The sequence below is a fragment of the Hemiscyllium ocellatum genome, chromosome 5 (assembly GCF_020745735.1).
Source record: "Hemiscyllium ocellatum isolate sHemOce1 chromosome 5, sHemOce1.pat.X.cur, whole genome shotgun sequence".
Classification (NCBI taxonomy): Eukaryota; Metazoa; Chordata; class Chondrichthyes; order Orectolobiformes; family Hemiscylliidae; genus Hemiscyllium; species Hemiscyllium ocellatum.
Window position 1 is genome coordinate 53,889,696 of NC_083405.1, and position 16,103 is coordinate 53,905,798.

Below are 16,103 nucleotides of genomic sequence, written 5' to 3' on the forward strand. Positions count from 1 at the left end.
GATTATTTAACTTATCATTGCAATCATTTAGTAAATGTCACCAAACATATTTCAATAATAAGAGTTTTGCAGACTTCATAACTACTGTTTATTTCCTGGGTTGTGCTTTTATTATGCCAGCAAACCACAATTAAACCAGCAATGAAAACATTCACAATTAGGCAATCTTTCATTAGATTTTAATAGAAAAATATTCAACAAACGCTTTGCTTATCTCAATGTTTCCAAATAACATAACAAAATGTTAAAAAGAAGCTGCTACTACAGGTCATTATGCTACAACATGTTTCATTAATGCAAATTTACTATAAAGCGATTGACAAATCAGGGACATTTTTAAAACAAACTTTTAAAACGTGTCTGGTTGTAATGCGATTACATTAGAAATAGCTTTTAAAGTGTGGGCAAAGTGTGATTTTTCAAAAATGTGGGGTTGCACAAGAATGCAACCAACTAGTTACAGAAGAACTACCTTGAAATAACAGGAGAAATTAAAAACATTTTAGGAGTATCTTGCGACACCATATAATCAGAAGTGGGAAGTCAAAACCAACTCAAACTAATTGTTGCAATGAAGTAAATCAAAAGATTACTGATGAAATAAAGAAGGTGCGCTGCCCTAAATTAATTATGCAGTAGATACCAGCAAATCGTTTTTTAGCTGGCAAAAAATAAATAGATTAGGACAGTAATTAGTAGTGAACTAAAATGGAGGAAAATGAAAATGAATTAGTAAATACATGCAAAATTCAAAACCAAATGACCAAACAGGCACCAGCAAATTTATTCACAAGGGCCTTCCACTCTCTCAGGAACTATTTCTGATAAGCTACACGAGTATTTCTGAATGAGTGAGCATCATATATTTGAGAATACAGAATTATTACTGCACAATTGAGGCCATTCAGCTCATCATGCTTGCAGAGCCACTGAATGAACAATTCATTTGCACAAGGCAGAACGAATCCAACAGAGTCAATTACCAACCAATCAATCTCCTTTTGATCATCAGTAAAATGAAGAAAATGGTAGTCAACAGTACTATCAAGCAGCACCTGTTTTCGCAAGTAAGTGCCCACTGAGGCTTAGTTTGGATTCTGCCAGGACTACAGTTTCTGACCTCATTACAGCATTGGTTCAAACAGGAGGGGAAAACAAAGCTGAATTCCAGAGATGAAGTGAGAGCGACTGTTTTTGACATGAAAGCAGCACTGACTGCGTGTGGCATCAAGAAGTTCTAGCAAAATGAAAGTTAATGGAAACCAGTACAAAACACTTTCTGCTGGTTGTGGTTGTTTGAGATCAGTAATTTCAGCCCCAAGATATCTCCCAGGGTAGCACCCTATGCTCAACCATCTTCAGCTACTTCATCAATGCTATTTCCTCCCTGAAGAAAGCTAATAGCATGCTGGCCTTCATAACAAGAGGAATTGAGTATAGAAGCAAAGAGGTTCTTCTGCAGTTGTACCGGGCCCTGATGAGACCACACCTGGAATATTGTATGCAGTTTTGGTCTCCAAATTTGAGGAAAGACATTCTGGCTATTGAGGGAGTGCAGCGCAGGTCCACGAGGTCAATTCTCAGAATGGTGGGACTATCTTACGTTGAAAGATTGAAGCGACTGGGCTTGTATACCCTTGAGTTTAGAAGGCAGAGAGGAGATCTGATTGAGACGTATAAAATTATTAAAGAATTGGACACTCAGGAAGCATGTTTCCGCTGATGGGTGAGTCCCGAACCAGAGGACACAGTTTAAAAATAAGGGATAGGCCATTTAGAGCAGAGTTGAGGAGAAACTTCTTCACCCAGAGTGTGGTGGGTATGTGGAATGCTCTGCCCCAGAGGCTGTGGAGGCCAAGTCTCTGGATACTTTCAAGAAAGAGTTGGATAGAGCTCTTAAGGATAGTGGAATCAAGGGTTATGGAGATAAGGCAGGAACAGGATACTGATTAAGGATGATAATAATCAATGGTGGTGCTTGCTCGAAGGGCAGAATGGCCTACTCCTGCACCTATTGTCTAATGTCAGGAATGGGGATGTGCAATCATCAGTGAACAATGTTCAGAATCATTCACCACCACTCAGATACTGAAACAATTAATGTTAAAAATGACCTGGACCATCTCCAGCCAGACATCACCCCCTGACATTCAATGGCATTTCCACCACTGAATTCCCCCACTAATCAACATCCTGGGGATTACCATCAATCAAGAAACTAAACTGGACTAACCATACGAATACTATGGCTACAACAGCGGGTCAGAGGCAAGGAATCAAGTGGTGAAGCATTCATTTCCTGACTCTCCAAAGCATGTCCACCATCAACAAGGTACAACTCAGGAGTGTGATGGAATATTCTTCACTTGATTTGTCTACATCTACAAGCATTCACCACTGATGATTAGTAAGAGCTGTGTGCACTTTCTACAAGATATATTGCAGGAATTCACCAAGGCTCCTTAAGTAGACCTTCCAAACCTATGACAACTACCAAGGAGCAGAAGAATCAACGTTTTGGGCATAAGCCCTTCTTCAGGACTTCCTATGCCCGAAACGTCGATTCTCCTGCTCCTCGGATGCTGCCTGGCCTGCTGTGTTTTTTCAGCATGACATTTTTCAACTCTGGTACTCCAGCATCTGCAGTCCTCACTTTCTCCTATGACAACTACCATCAGGACAGACAAGAGCAGCACATACATTTGAACACCATCACGTGCAAGTGCCCCTCCAACCTGACTTGGAGATTTTTCCACAACTTCTTCACCATTGCTAGGCAAGTTAGGAATGAACAACAAAGGCTGGCCATGAGTGATTCTCATGTCCCATGGACAAACATGTAGATTTCAAAAATCTCTTTACCCTAAAGCCCAAAAACAAATAGTAGAAGTAATTTGCATATGATCAAAGTTTGCATATTGTAGATCGGTATATTATGTATTTTTGAAGTACTTTCCAAAATTATTTTATATATCCTCAGATTTTCATCCAAATTGCCAAATCCACAATGACATAATGTTGAAATTCTTGCACAGCCTCCACACCCAGACACATTATAATCAGCTACTATACAAATAACATTCCTCCCCCTCCCTGTTTTCCCAACCCACCCCTGTAGAATAAAGGAAATTATCCTTATAATGAAATCAGATCATGTGCTGCATATATGGCTTCAAATAATATGTACGCTGTTACCATTTTCTGTATATAGACATGTTGAATAAAGTCTGCTGCTGTTCATGCATATGTACCAATTTCTTATTACTACAGTCTCCCACCCAGCGCACACATTTATGTCCTCTCTGCATGTTCAACCTCCACTCATTTACTAAGCCTTCCTGCATCTATGTTCCTCACCACCTGGATATGGGACAGTTGGAATGAAAACTTAGGTGATGATAATGGGAAACATTTTATAAATTAGACTTAAATCCTAAAATTGTATAAAACATTGATTGCCATGGGAGAGCAGCAGCTATCAGGACCCAAACTAGAGGTCCTGAATCCAGTCATAAGTCGGGCACCTCTCTTCAAATAAAAAGATATCCAGGCCTTTACAATGAATGTCTGTTTTATACAAATATGTCTGAGCACCAAAACCAAAAAATATTACACTGTATCACATTTAAAAAAGGAAAGTTGCCAGATTCCAGAGGACCACAGAACTGCTCCCTGAGAGAGACAAGTGGTGGTTTAACTAAAAGGTTACCTCACCTCTCTTTATAACTCAAAACTTCCAATCCTGGCAACATCAGTGTAATTTTTCTGCATCCTTTCTAATTTAACAACATCCTTTCCAAAGCAGGTTGACCAGAATTGTATTCAATATTTTAAAAGTGGCCTCACAACATGATGTCCCAACTCTCGAATCAATGCGCTAACCAATGAAGGCAAGTATGCAAAACACCTTCACCACCCTGTCTACCTGCGACACCACTTTCAAAAAGCTATGTATCTGCACCCTGAAATCCCTCCGATCAACACCACTCACCAGGGCCCTATCATTAGCTGTGCAAGTCCTGCCTTGATTTGCCTGTCCAAAATACAAACCTCGCATTTATCTAAACAAACTCCATCTGATGAAGATGTTGCTAAAATCTTTAGTAATCTTCTTCATTGTCCATTTATCACCAATTTTAGTGCGATCTGCAAACTTACTAACAATACCTCCTATATTCTTATCCAAATCATTGTCATAAATGACAAACAACAATGGACCCAGAACTGAACCTTGCAGCACGCAGGTAGTCACAGGCCTCCAGTCCAGATAACAATCTTCTGACACCACCTTCTGTCTTTTACCATCAAACCAATTTTGGATCTGATTGGCTCTCTCTCCCAGGATCCCATGAGATCAAATGTTACTCACCAGTTTAGCATGCAGGACCTTACGAAGACTTCAGTGGAATCTTTACAGACACACACTGCCATCATCCAGTTTTTAGTAATCTCTCCAAAAAAAACCAATGAAAGTTATGAGACACTATCTGCCATGCATAACGTTGTCTAAACCTACTTAGTCCTTGCCTTTCTAAATGCATGTAAATCCTATCTCTCAGAATTCCCTGGAATAACATACCAAACACAGATGTCAGGCTCACGGTCTATAGTTCTCCTTGTTGCTTTTCTTAAATAATAGCACATTAGCTATCCTTCAGTCTAATTCCAACTTGAGGGCCATTCCACTTCTAAATCAGAGCTTGGTTTTATTTTTGTCCAGAGCAGAGTACCTAGGTCAAAACTGGATAATACAACTTAAAGTTCCAAGATGCATCAGAACCAATCAACTGCACATCTACATTGTCATTTTCTGTTTCTAGTTGTCGCCACTCGGCTGATCTCAGGTGTGTTTCAAAAACAAAAATTTCAGAGGTAGCTTTCATGGAGCTATTCCAATGAAACTCATCCAGATAATCAACTTCTGTTTTTAAAAAGTGAGAAGCCATGTGCAGATAAGTGGGAGAGTGAAAAAAGGGCATTAAATCAGACCCTTATAGAATATAAACTAAAAGTTTAAATAAACTAGTTAAAGTAGATGCTTTTTGGAACTGAGTGGCATATTGAAAACAAAATTAAACAGCTTTAGGCATCAATAACTATGCAGGGATATAATGCAGTACTTGAATACTTCAGACAGCTTAATTCTAGATAGGGCTTGGAACTTAGGTTATTGGATTGACACCTGGAATGAGTGGGCTGTGTTATAAGATAGGTTGGACAGGTTAGAACTTGTTTGCATTGGAATTTAGAAGAGTGATGAGTGATTTGGTTGAAGTGTATAAAAATATGATTTGGAGATGCCGGTGCTGGACTGGGGTGTATAAAGTTAAAAATCACACAACACCAGACAGCTTAGACAAAGATGCAAAAACATAGCAATAATATTGAGCATTTTAACCACCTAAAATAAATGGGAATAAACATGGTAAAGTGGTCAAATGAGCAACACATTCATAATTTCCAGTTACACCAGAAAACTTGGCTTTATTTAATTAAATGTGGAAAATACAAATGGGAAACAGTCCCCACAACATAGGGCAATGATAGCTAAAATACAACATTGGTCGACAATTAAAAGGCAAAGTTAATAAGATAAAAAGTGGACTCACGGCCAAAATTAACTACCGAAAATGATTTTTAAAAATAATTCACAGAGCTGCAGAAAGTAATCTCTGATGAAGAAAAAAAACCACAGTTGCCTATATCAATATTAAAATTAAACTGAAATGATTTGTCACAGCTCCAGCACGAGTGTTCGAGGAAACTAGTGAGATCCAGGAACAAACATATCTGCAAAAAGCGTTTAAAGTTCAGAGCTTGAGCTGGAGACTGAACTAGGGCAGACACTTCAGTCATTGCAATTGTGAAAACGTTTGATGTTCTTTATATTTGTTTCGATGAGAGTGGGATCTACAAGGTGAATGAGCCTGACTGGCATGAGAGAAGTGGTTAACAGGGCATGGCACCAATACTTTAGAAAATGGGATCTGTACTATTGGGGCAGTGTCCACCCACATTATGCTGGGGCTAGTGTTCTTCAGTAAAAATAGGGAAAGGGGATTGTAAACTAAACAGTGGCACCATGTTACAAGATGCTATTCAGTTAGGTACAGGCAGAGGGGGCATGTAGAAAATAATACAAAAGGGAACATAGAGTAATAGGGAATAGCACGGACTGACACCATTCTCTGCAGAAAAGAGTGAGCAACTGTCCGGACAGCTGAGTTGCCTGCCCAGTGCCACCATTCTGGAAGCCTGTTCAGGATTCGAAGAACTTGCAGTGGGAGCAGAAAGTTGTTGTTGGCGCCTGTATGGACCACAACATGAGCAGGAAGAATAATAACGTTCTATATAGTTAGTATGGGAAACTAAATGCCAAAATAAGAAACAGAACCTCAAAGATTATGATCACTGGATTATCTGAGCCATACGCAAATTGGCATAGAACAAAATCAGATTAGGATATTACATACAAACCCAAGAACTAGAAGCAAAAGTAGGCCATCTAGCCCTGCGAGCATACTCCACCACTCATTAAGATCATCGCTGATCTTCTTGTGGCCTCAGCTCCACTTACCCACCCTCTCACTGTAACACTTAATTCTTTCATTGTTCAGAAAAAAATCTATATTACTTAAAAAACATTTGCTGCAGTAGCATCAACTGCTTCACTGGGCAGGGAATTCCATCGATTCACAACCCACTGCATGAAGAAGTTCCTTCTCAACTGGGTCCTGAATCTGCTCCAGCTAATACTGAGGCTATGCCCTCTTCTCCTAGTTTCACCTGCAGTGGAAACATCTTCTCTACATCTAATTTACCTATTCCATTCATCTTTAAGATCCCACCTCACTTCTAAATTCAAATGAGTATAATCCCAATCTACTCAAATCTCTCCTCATGAGCCAACGTCCTCAACTCCAGAATCAATCTAGTGAACTTCCTCCGCATCCACTCTAATGCCAGTACATCCTTTCTCAAGTAAGGAGACCAAAACTGCATGCAATACTCCATGTGTGACCTCACCAGCACAGTATACAGCTGCAACATAACCCCTCTGCTTTTAAACTCAGTCCCTTTAGCAATAAAAGGACAAAATTCCATTTGCCAATCTTCTGTGATTCATGCAAAAGGACACCCAGGTCCCTCTGCATCGTTTGATTTAAAATAACTGGTTTTCAAAATTATTTACAAAATCAAAAGTGGTCAAAATTATCAACAGCTCAGAGATAATCTTGGTGTCTGGTGTTCTATTGTTTAATTTATAGTTTGCACCAGTTGTAATTTGTTAATTTATTTCAATTTATATTCATTCCAATTTGTGTTACATAATACAAAAAGTGCAATTTTGTTTTTAATTTCTTCATTTTGCACGAGAAATTGGTTGTTTTGGTTTAGATTTCCATGAGATCATTCAAAACTATGGTACAAATCGCACATGCACAAACACTGATGGTTAACAAAAATCCATGATAATCTTCAACCTCAATTAAAATACAGCCCAGCATAAAATGACAAATTTTAAATAGATTTGAAGTGTTACCAGATTTACACTCACCTGGGAATCATTTAGGAACATGTTAGCAAAAGCCACTCGATCACGTACTGCTACACTGCTCTCATACTAAAGTGAGGAATAAAAAAAAGTCACCATTTGAATTAAAATAAATTGTTTTCAAAATTATTTACAAAATCAAAAGTGGTCAAAATTATCAACATTAAATATACACAGATGGAACTTACCAGCACACAATCATATGACCCTGGTTCACTTGTCAAAAAGGCAAACATGACACATAGATAAGGATTATTTAGCTGCAGTCTCAAGGAGCTACACATTTCTCGCCACAAAGAATTCTTTTCATCTGTGTAACCTGACAGTGCCATAGCTACAACATTCAGGTTTAAATCTCCTGTAAATCACAAACGGTTAATTATAAGGCACCTCAGATATATTTTATTCAAAACCAAAACATTTAAACCTAATAATAGCCCTGTCCAAGTTAATTGGAAAAATATTCCCCTGCCCCCAACTCTCCAAATCCAACTTGTTAACTTATCTAACTTTCAAACTAGGGCTGTCATTTTTTAAACTCACAGATCTGCATACAGGAAACAAAAGATGGCACAGACTCACTCAGGCCCAAAGTGACTTTCCAGTCACTTCTGATACAAAGTGGAAAATTTATGCCCAGGCCTATCTTGCCCACTTCTGCCGTGCTTTGTTTGCATTGGAGTCTCTACCCAGTCAGACAACAATACTGGCATTAAAGGGCACACTGGAGAGGAGACCCCCAATACAGGAACATTCCCTGCCCAGCAGCACACTGTTTGGGTGCAGATGTTAGCTTACATGGAGATTCCTGGCCTGATTTGTGGCCTGGAACTCTTCATGGATATCCTGATAAGGCATATTTGCAAGCAGTAAGCTTCCCGAAACAATGTTGAGCCCACAAAAAGGTAACCAAAGAGTCTATAATGCCAGGATCTGAAGCTCAAAGAAATACAAAATTGGCTTCTCAAAACAAAAGGATACATTTTCAGATTAATGAGAAAACAACTTGTAATTTCACTGTTGAACTTTCTTTTATAACGTGTGCGCCAGCTTTGGCTTTGTGTAAGCCCTTTCGCATCAGTCAGCAGGTTAAAATGCCAATCAACACATTTGATTACTTAATCTAAACTGGCATCAGTCCAGCATTTAAAAGAATACTACACAGCTGGAGAGTTTCCAGATTCAAGATGGCAAAAATAAAGCTCCCACTCACTACACATACAACCAAGGATGTGAGATGTCAGCCATGCTTGGAGTCAAATATAGTATGTATCTGGACTGGCAAAAAAAAAGGTTCTATACACTGAAAAAAAAACTAGCCAAAAACAACAAAGTCTGGTGGTGTGAGTATACAGAAGGATTGTCTTTAAGTCCAAAAAAGCTCCTCAAATAGTCATGAACAGGTGCAACTGGAAGTGTATACCCCAAAACAAAATATTGAACTTGGAGGTCTGGCCAATTTGCTGCATGGAATGGTCTTTTATAGATTTTTTTTAAACATTCAAGATCATGCAAACTGAATTTATATTTGATATGTTCAGTGTTGAAGTTCTAAAACCTTTTTATATTGTTTGGACAATTTCAAATGAAAGCTAACAAAAACCAGGCCAAATTCTGAAAATTGACAAAATTCTAAATCCATTCCCACAAGAATCTTCTCATTTCGTTACTCATTCCCACATCCCATCACTGAATAAAACCACAGCAATACAAGATGCATCACAAATATTTCCTTACAAGCAGAATGATTTTAGTTTGAAACAAAACAGATGAATAATGTACCTTTTCCCAAAGCAGCTCCCTTGTTTAGAATCTCTATAGCTCTTCGAATGTCAAGGTTAAAAAGTGCAACAGCAGCCGCACGCTCCCATTCTTCTCCTTCCTCTAATGAAGTCAGGAAGGGACCCACATCAATATCTGGCCCTTTCTGTATCCAACCACAAAGTTGCAGAGCCAAGCTTCGTTCCTCGCTTTGGTATCTGATAAAATCCATCTGCCGATCACACCCAGTCCAGCCGTGTTTATAATTTTCTGTCTTTCTTTCTGACAATCAAATAAACATGATATGGTGGTTGACAATGGTTGACCTCATTTATAAAGTGAACTGATCCATATTTCTGTTACTGTTAGATTTAACTACTTTGTTGATCCCAAATCAGTTTTACCCCTTCGAATACTGTAAACTGGAAGGTGTCCAAAACTCTTATCGAATGCAAACTCACAATAATTCCCAGTCATCAACTCAGTGCTCATTTAGCTACATTGGTTGCTAGTCTATCACGATCTCAAAATTAAAATTATTTCAACCTTGTGATCAAATCCTTTCAAGAGTTTCTCCCTTCCCTATTTCCGTAACCATCCCCAACCCTCCAAGAATTCTGCACTACTTCAATTCCAGCTTCCTATGAGTTGCATCTATAATTGGCTGTCAAAGCTTCTGCTCTCTGGGCCTTAAAATCTGACCCTCTCCCTAAATTTCACTGATTCTCTTACATTTTCCTACTTTTAGATGCTATGCTCCTTATCAGATATCCTAATCTAATCTTATCTAGTCCCACTTGCCAGCACTTGGCCTCTAATCGCTCTACATCCTTCCTATTCATATACCCATTCAGGTGTCTTTTAAGTGTCGTAATTGTACCAACCTCCACTGCTTCTTCCGGCAGCTCATTCCATACATGCACCACACTGCATGGAAAAGTTGCCCGTTAGGTCCCTTTTAAATTTTGGCCCTCTCACCCTAAACCTATGTTTTCTAGTTCTGGACTCCCCCAACTCAGGGAAAAGACTTTGTCAATTTACCATATCCATGCCCTTCATTATTTTATAAACCTCCATAAAGGTCACCCTTCAGCCCCTGAAATGGCAAGGAAAACAGCCCTAATAGCCCTTGGGAGAAAGAGAAGACTGCAGATGCTGGAGATCAGAGTAGAGAGTGTGATGCTAGAAAAGTACAGCAGGTCAGGTTGTCAGGAATCCTGACAAAGGGCTTATGCCCGAAACGTCGATTCTCCTGCTCCTCAGATGCTGCCTGACCTGTTGTGCTTTTCCAGCACCATTCTCTAATATCCCTTATATTGCATAAGGCCAATATTTTGCCTTATGTTCGTATGAAGTATTTGGGGACATTATACTCTGTAAAACATACTATTTAAATAATTGCTGTTGAACTAGATTACTTATCACACGATAGTGAACGGCTTGAAAACATCAGAGTGCTATGACTTGCTAAGGCCGATTAGGATTTTCACAGAGAATTCTATGATATGCACTGAAAACCAAAATGACGTCATCAGTACATTTCCTGAAAGGGACACTGTGATTTGTAAGAAATAACCCAGGCTATAGCATTAACAGGAGAAAGTGAAGACTGCAGATGCTGAAAATCTGAGTCAAATAATGTGGTGCTGGAAAAGCACAGCAGGTCAGACAGCATTCGAGGAGTACAAAAGTTGATGTTCCAGGCACAAGTCCTTCATCAGGAATGATTACGCCCAAAATGTTGATGTTCCTGCTTCTCGGATGCTGCCTGACCTGCTGTGGTTTTCTACCCCACACTTTTCGACTACAGCATTAACAATCAGGTTAGAGTTGAAATTATAATCAGGAGCCAAGAAGACCTGGTTGATGTAATGAAACAGCTGCTTGGATTGGAAGAGTCTAGCTCTCTCAGTTGGCTAGAATTCAGCTGCAGATGAAGCAACATGAAATAGAAAAAAAAATGAACTTGCAAGAGAAATGTAAAAAATTTTGTACTGGAACTCCAGGAGAGAGATAAAAAGAAAGGTCAGCAATAAAGGAAAGAGATCAGAAAAAAAAAGGGAAGAGAGTAGAAACCAGAAAGAATGATCTGGGGACAAAAAGCTCAGGTTATATGATTTTGATGTAATATGCTCCAGTTAATAGAGAATAAAAGTAATATTAGAAAATCAGGATGTTTCGTTGCCATACAACAAGACATCTAAATGCAAGTTGTTAGAAGAGAAACAGTAGACCATTAGGAGTCCCAGGAGTACTTAAATCATCTCCAGAAATAGGAATAGCAATAGCGAAGGAAACATTCTCACTCAGTAAACCTATTAGAATGGATCAGGATAATCAAAAGGATTTTTTTTCTTGTAGATGCTACAGGTAATAGGTTTGTCTTTAAAAGGGACAAGTGTTCTCATACTCCAACAAGTAGGTAAGTTAATAATTTTAGAATTGTTAGGACTGATCAGTCATTCATGGTTGATGATATGATTTGCAATGCAGATGATGAGGGAAAAAGGAGAAAAGAAAACATGTTCACTTTTATTCAAGTTGAGAAACCTACAGTAAAATGTCATATGGCATGATTAAATATACATCTATACAAAAGGAAACTAATGTCTTGGTTTGCCAGGATCGGTTGAAAAATCCATAGTACAAAACAGAAGTACAAACTAATTAAGATGTTTCTAAACAAAACATTGATGTATTTTCACTGCATTTGCTTCATCACAAAGAGATTAGGAAAGACCTTGCAAGTATGTCCAGAGCTTACAGCCATAAGAAAACATTAGTGTTGAGTTGTATTAAATGATAGGATACTTAAACATGGCTAATCCTACTTGGACATGTACTTGCTTTTTGCTCGAGTTACACTTCTGTAGCTTTGATCAGATATATTGCAAATAGATAAATTAAACATTATCTGCAAATAATGTGGTCCAGCTTGATGATAAAAATTTGTTGCAACTCTGACACAATCGGAAAGGAAACCTTCACAATGATAAAGCCTTCTTTCTTTTAAGAGGAGTGTATAATGGCATCCTTTATATACATCATCTTTTGTATGGACCAGGCTGGCAATCTATGACTGGTAACATTTATGGAACAAATAGTTCCAAGAGTTGCAAGGTGGCAGCATTTAATTCTACTCAACAATAATGTCTAAGCTCATTGCAACATTTTCAATAGTCACTCAGGGATCATTGACGAGTAGTTCAAAAGGTTGTATGTAGTAAGTGTGAAAAGAGACAGATAGATAGAGGTACAAACTCCATATTAGGTAGTGCTACTAGGAAGGAAACTTAATTGGGCTCTGTATAGGGCACTCTGAGAATTCAAGAGCAGTTAGATGGCTCTGTTAGAGCTCAACTTCTGACCAATTCCTAGCATTTGTCCTCAAGTGTTGTAGACAGAGCACAGGAAAAGTCGCGAAACTGTGAGGAGTCAGAAGGAGCCATGAGGGAAGACAAACTAAAATCCAAAAAAAATAGTATCTGCATCATGTACTTGGTTATCAATAGCAATAAAGAAGAAACAAGGAGCAGTTCTAACATTGGAAAACTAACAGTAATGAAAAGCTGGAGATGTTCCCATGAACAGTGTTCAGAATCCAGAGGAGTGCGGACCCAGGAAAGGAGAATTGTCGACTAGAACAGCAGTTGTTGAGGCTATGCATTATGGAACAGTTCTTGAAAGGGAGTTAAGGCCAGCCATCAGAGAGTGAAGCATTGTAATCTTGAAGTTTAATGAGATAAGATTTGATGATCGATTGTCTCTTAACATGGGTGTGGGAGGAATCACCGAGAAATCCATGGTATCTGTCTGGATCTCATTCGCTACTTGATGTGCACTGTTGGGGTAGAATCATAGTCTATCAGCAGTGATACCATGCATCATGTATTAGTTCTGGATGTTAAATGAGTTGTACATATATTGATGGGCTTGTCTGGGATCATGGTTCTACTTGAATCAAAACCTATACATTTAATAAATTAGTACCACTTTGCTCTTTGGAGATGCAATAATCAAAAAACCAGCTCAAGTTGTAAAAGGACTTATTACGATTTCAAAAAGGAACATTGAAAAAATGATTGCTGTTATGCACATCTGAATCATGCAATGTGTGTTTCAGAGTCGAGAGTGGGGTGCTGGAAAAACACAGCAGCTCAGGCAGTATCTGAGGAGCAAGAGAATCAACATTTCGGGCATAAGCCCTTCATCAGGGGGCTTGTGGGCTGGGGGGCAAGGTGGGAGAAGGTAGCTGGGAATGCAATAAGTAGATGAAGGTGGGGAAGAAGGTAATAAGTCAGAGAGGAGGGTGGCATAGATGAGAAAGATGATGGACAAATCAAGAGGGTGGTGCCAAGTTGGAGGTTTGGGAATGGGATAAGGCTGGGGGAGGGAATGAGGAAACTGGTGAAATCACATTAATCCTGTCTGATTGCAGGGTCCCATGGTGGAAGAGGAGGCGTTCTTCCTCCAGGCATCGAGTGGATAGGGTTTGGTGATGGAGGCGACCCAGGACCTGCATGTCCTTGGTGGAGTGGGAAAGTCAGAATAATTCAAATTTAAACCAATTTCAGTATTGCTAATAAAAGCAGTGGAGAAATTAAGAAACCCAATGTCTGAATTGCAAATGTATTAATTTCACAGAATTTTTATAAGACAGATTCAGCCCATTGCATATGCACTTGTTCTCCAAAACAAACAGTCCACCTAGTACGTTATTTTATTATCTCCAAAACCCTGCAGATTCTTCCTTTTCAGATAATAATTTCATGCCCTTTTCAACGCCTCAGTTAAAATTGCCTTCAACTACATCTGCATGCTGAGCATTTCAAATTTTAAGCAGGCACTGCATCAAATATATTTCAAGTTGTCTTTGATTTTCTTGCTAATTGCTTTAAATCCACAGCCTTTCACTCCTCCTGAAGCTAAACCTAAATTCACATTTCTGTCCATGTTTTAGTAGCATCTGAAACAACAAACAACAAACATTCACAACAGAAATAAATATAACTCATGAACAAACAAAACCATCAATTTACTCACCTGCACTAGATTTCACTATTGTTTTAATACCAGAGTATACGAGAGGCACTCTGTTCACAGATTTCTGATCTGCATCTTCAGCATATTGTTTCATGAGTGATTACAAATATAGGAAAACAACATGAAGGGAAAAATCAACTTTACTTAAACCTACTTCAATTGTAATTGATAACTTGTAAAGCCATACACATCACATTTCAGCAATTCCTGGTAACATGGAATTATTGAAAATCTCAAAAGAATTAAATCTCTACAGTGTGAGAACACGAAAAAGTCCACACTGACCCAAACCCATTCCCCAATCCTTTAACTCTACACTTCCCCTGACTGAGGCACCTAACGTACACATCCCTGAACACTACAGGCAATTTAGTATGGCCAATTCACCTAATCTGCATATCTTTGTCTTGTGGGGGTAACCAGAGCATCCAGAAGAAACCCACGCATACCCAGGGAGAATGTGCAAACTCCACACAGACAGTTGCCCAAGGCAGATGAGATTAGATTAGATTCTCTATAGTATGGAAACAGACCCTTCAGACCAATAAATCCACACCGACCCTCCAAAGAGTAACCTATCCAGGCCCATTCCCCATATTTACCCCTGAATATGGGCAATTTAGCATGACCAATTCACCTAACCTGCACATCTTTTGGATTGTGGGAGAAAACCGGAGCACCCGGAGGAAACCCAAGCAGAGATGGGGAGAACTTGCAAACTCCACACAGACAGTCATCCAAGGCGGGAATCAAACCCAGGTCCCTGTGAGGGAGCAGAGCCAACCACTGAGCTGCCATACCACCCAAATCTGATCATGGACTTAGCAAATTGATTGCTATGTGCAGAAAAGTGACTATTTCATTGCTCACTATCTGCTGATTGAGCACATTAGTTGAGGCAGCTCGTGACCAGTTATAGCATCACTTTATTGAACTGCTTTGTCATAGCGCATACAATTTTAAATTAGAAAATAAGCTTTGATAGAGCAAGTCTTTTGCTTTTACCAAAGCAGGATCTCCCACCAGCAGTATTGTACTATCCTCCACTGAACCTCCAAAAATATATCTTTCCTTCTACTTTCAACCTAAAGGGAAATTGATGGAAGCCACAAACCATCCATGCCCACCACTCAAGTTCCCTCTAAGTCCCATATAATGTCACCTCCCTCTAAAGTTTCCACATTCCATCACCGCCAGAATCAAAACTCATCCTTTCACAAAGTAAATGAAGGAATCTCAGCCCAATGCACTTGAGAATTTAAGATTCCTCTCCTACATCATTTGCCCTTTTCGAAGTTCCCACATTCAACACCATTAAAAACTCTCAAACACCTCAGCAACAAGTGCACAAACACCCAATAGTTATGCCTGAAAACCTTCAGCCCTGATTTCAGATAACATTTTTGAACTAGTTTCATTGCAAAGTTTATATAGAATTACAATCTCTTACAGACATAGTCAGTTCTAGGAGTCAAGTCTGAAAATATCACATATTCCAAAATAATAAAAAACGCAATTGGACACTTAAATAATTATCTCAGCTCCAAGACATCAATGCAGTAGTACCACAGGTATTTTCTAACTAAACTGTTCAGAGATTTTAATGCATGCCTCTGAGGTAGGTGGGACTTGAACCTACACTTCCTGGCTCAGAGGTAAGGGCACCACAGAGTACTTTGGATGAGTGCCCTAGGTCCAATTACCTTCACCTTCCTTTGAATAAGGTTAGAAACAGACATGTTTG

The 16,103-nt window shown here is 39.1% G+C and overlaps 1 protein-coding gene across 1 annotated transcript in view; it reads right to left on the bottom strand.

Moving 5' to 3' along the window:
- mios (missing oocyte, meiosis regulator, homolog (Drosophila)) overlaps positions 1-16,103 on the bottom strand; it is a 56,918-nt gene that overhangs the window by 30,750 nt on the left and 10,065 nt on the right. Inside the window, exons 3-6 of the mRNA XM_060824753.1 lie at positions 14,360-14,455; positions 9,338-9,598; positions 7,744-7,913; positions 7,559-7,624 (exon numbers count right to left, since the gene is read on the bottom strand). Of these exons, the coding sequence (XP_060680736.1) occupies positions 7,559-7,624; positions 7,744-7,913; positions 9,338-9,598; positions 14,360-14,455 (593 nt within the window). The remainder of the gene's footprint in view (positions 1-7,558; positions 7,625-7,743; positions 7,914-9,337; positions 9,599-14,359; positions 14,456-16,103) is intronic.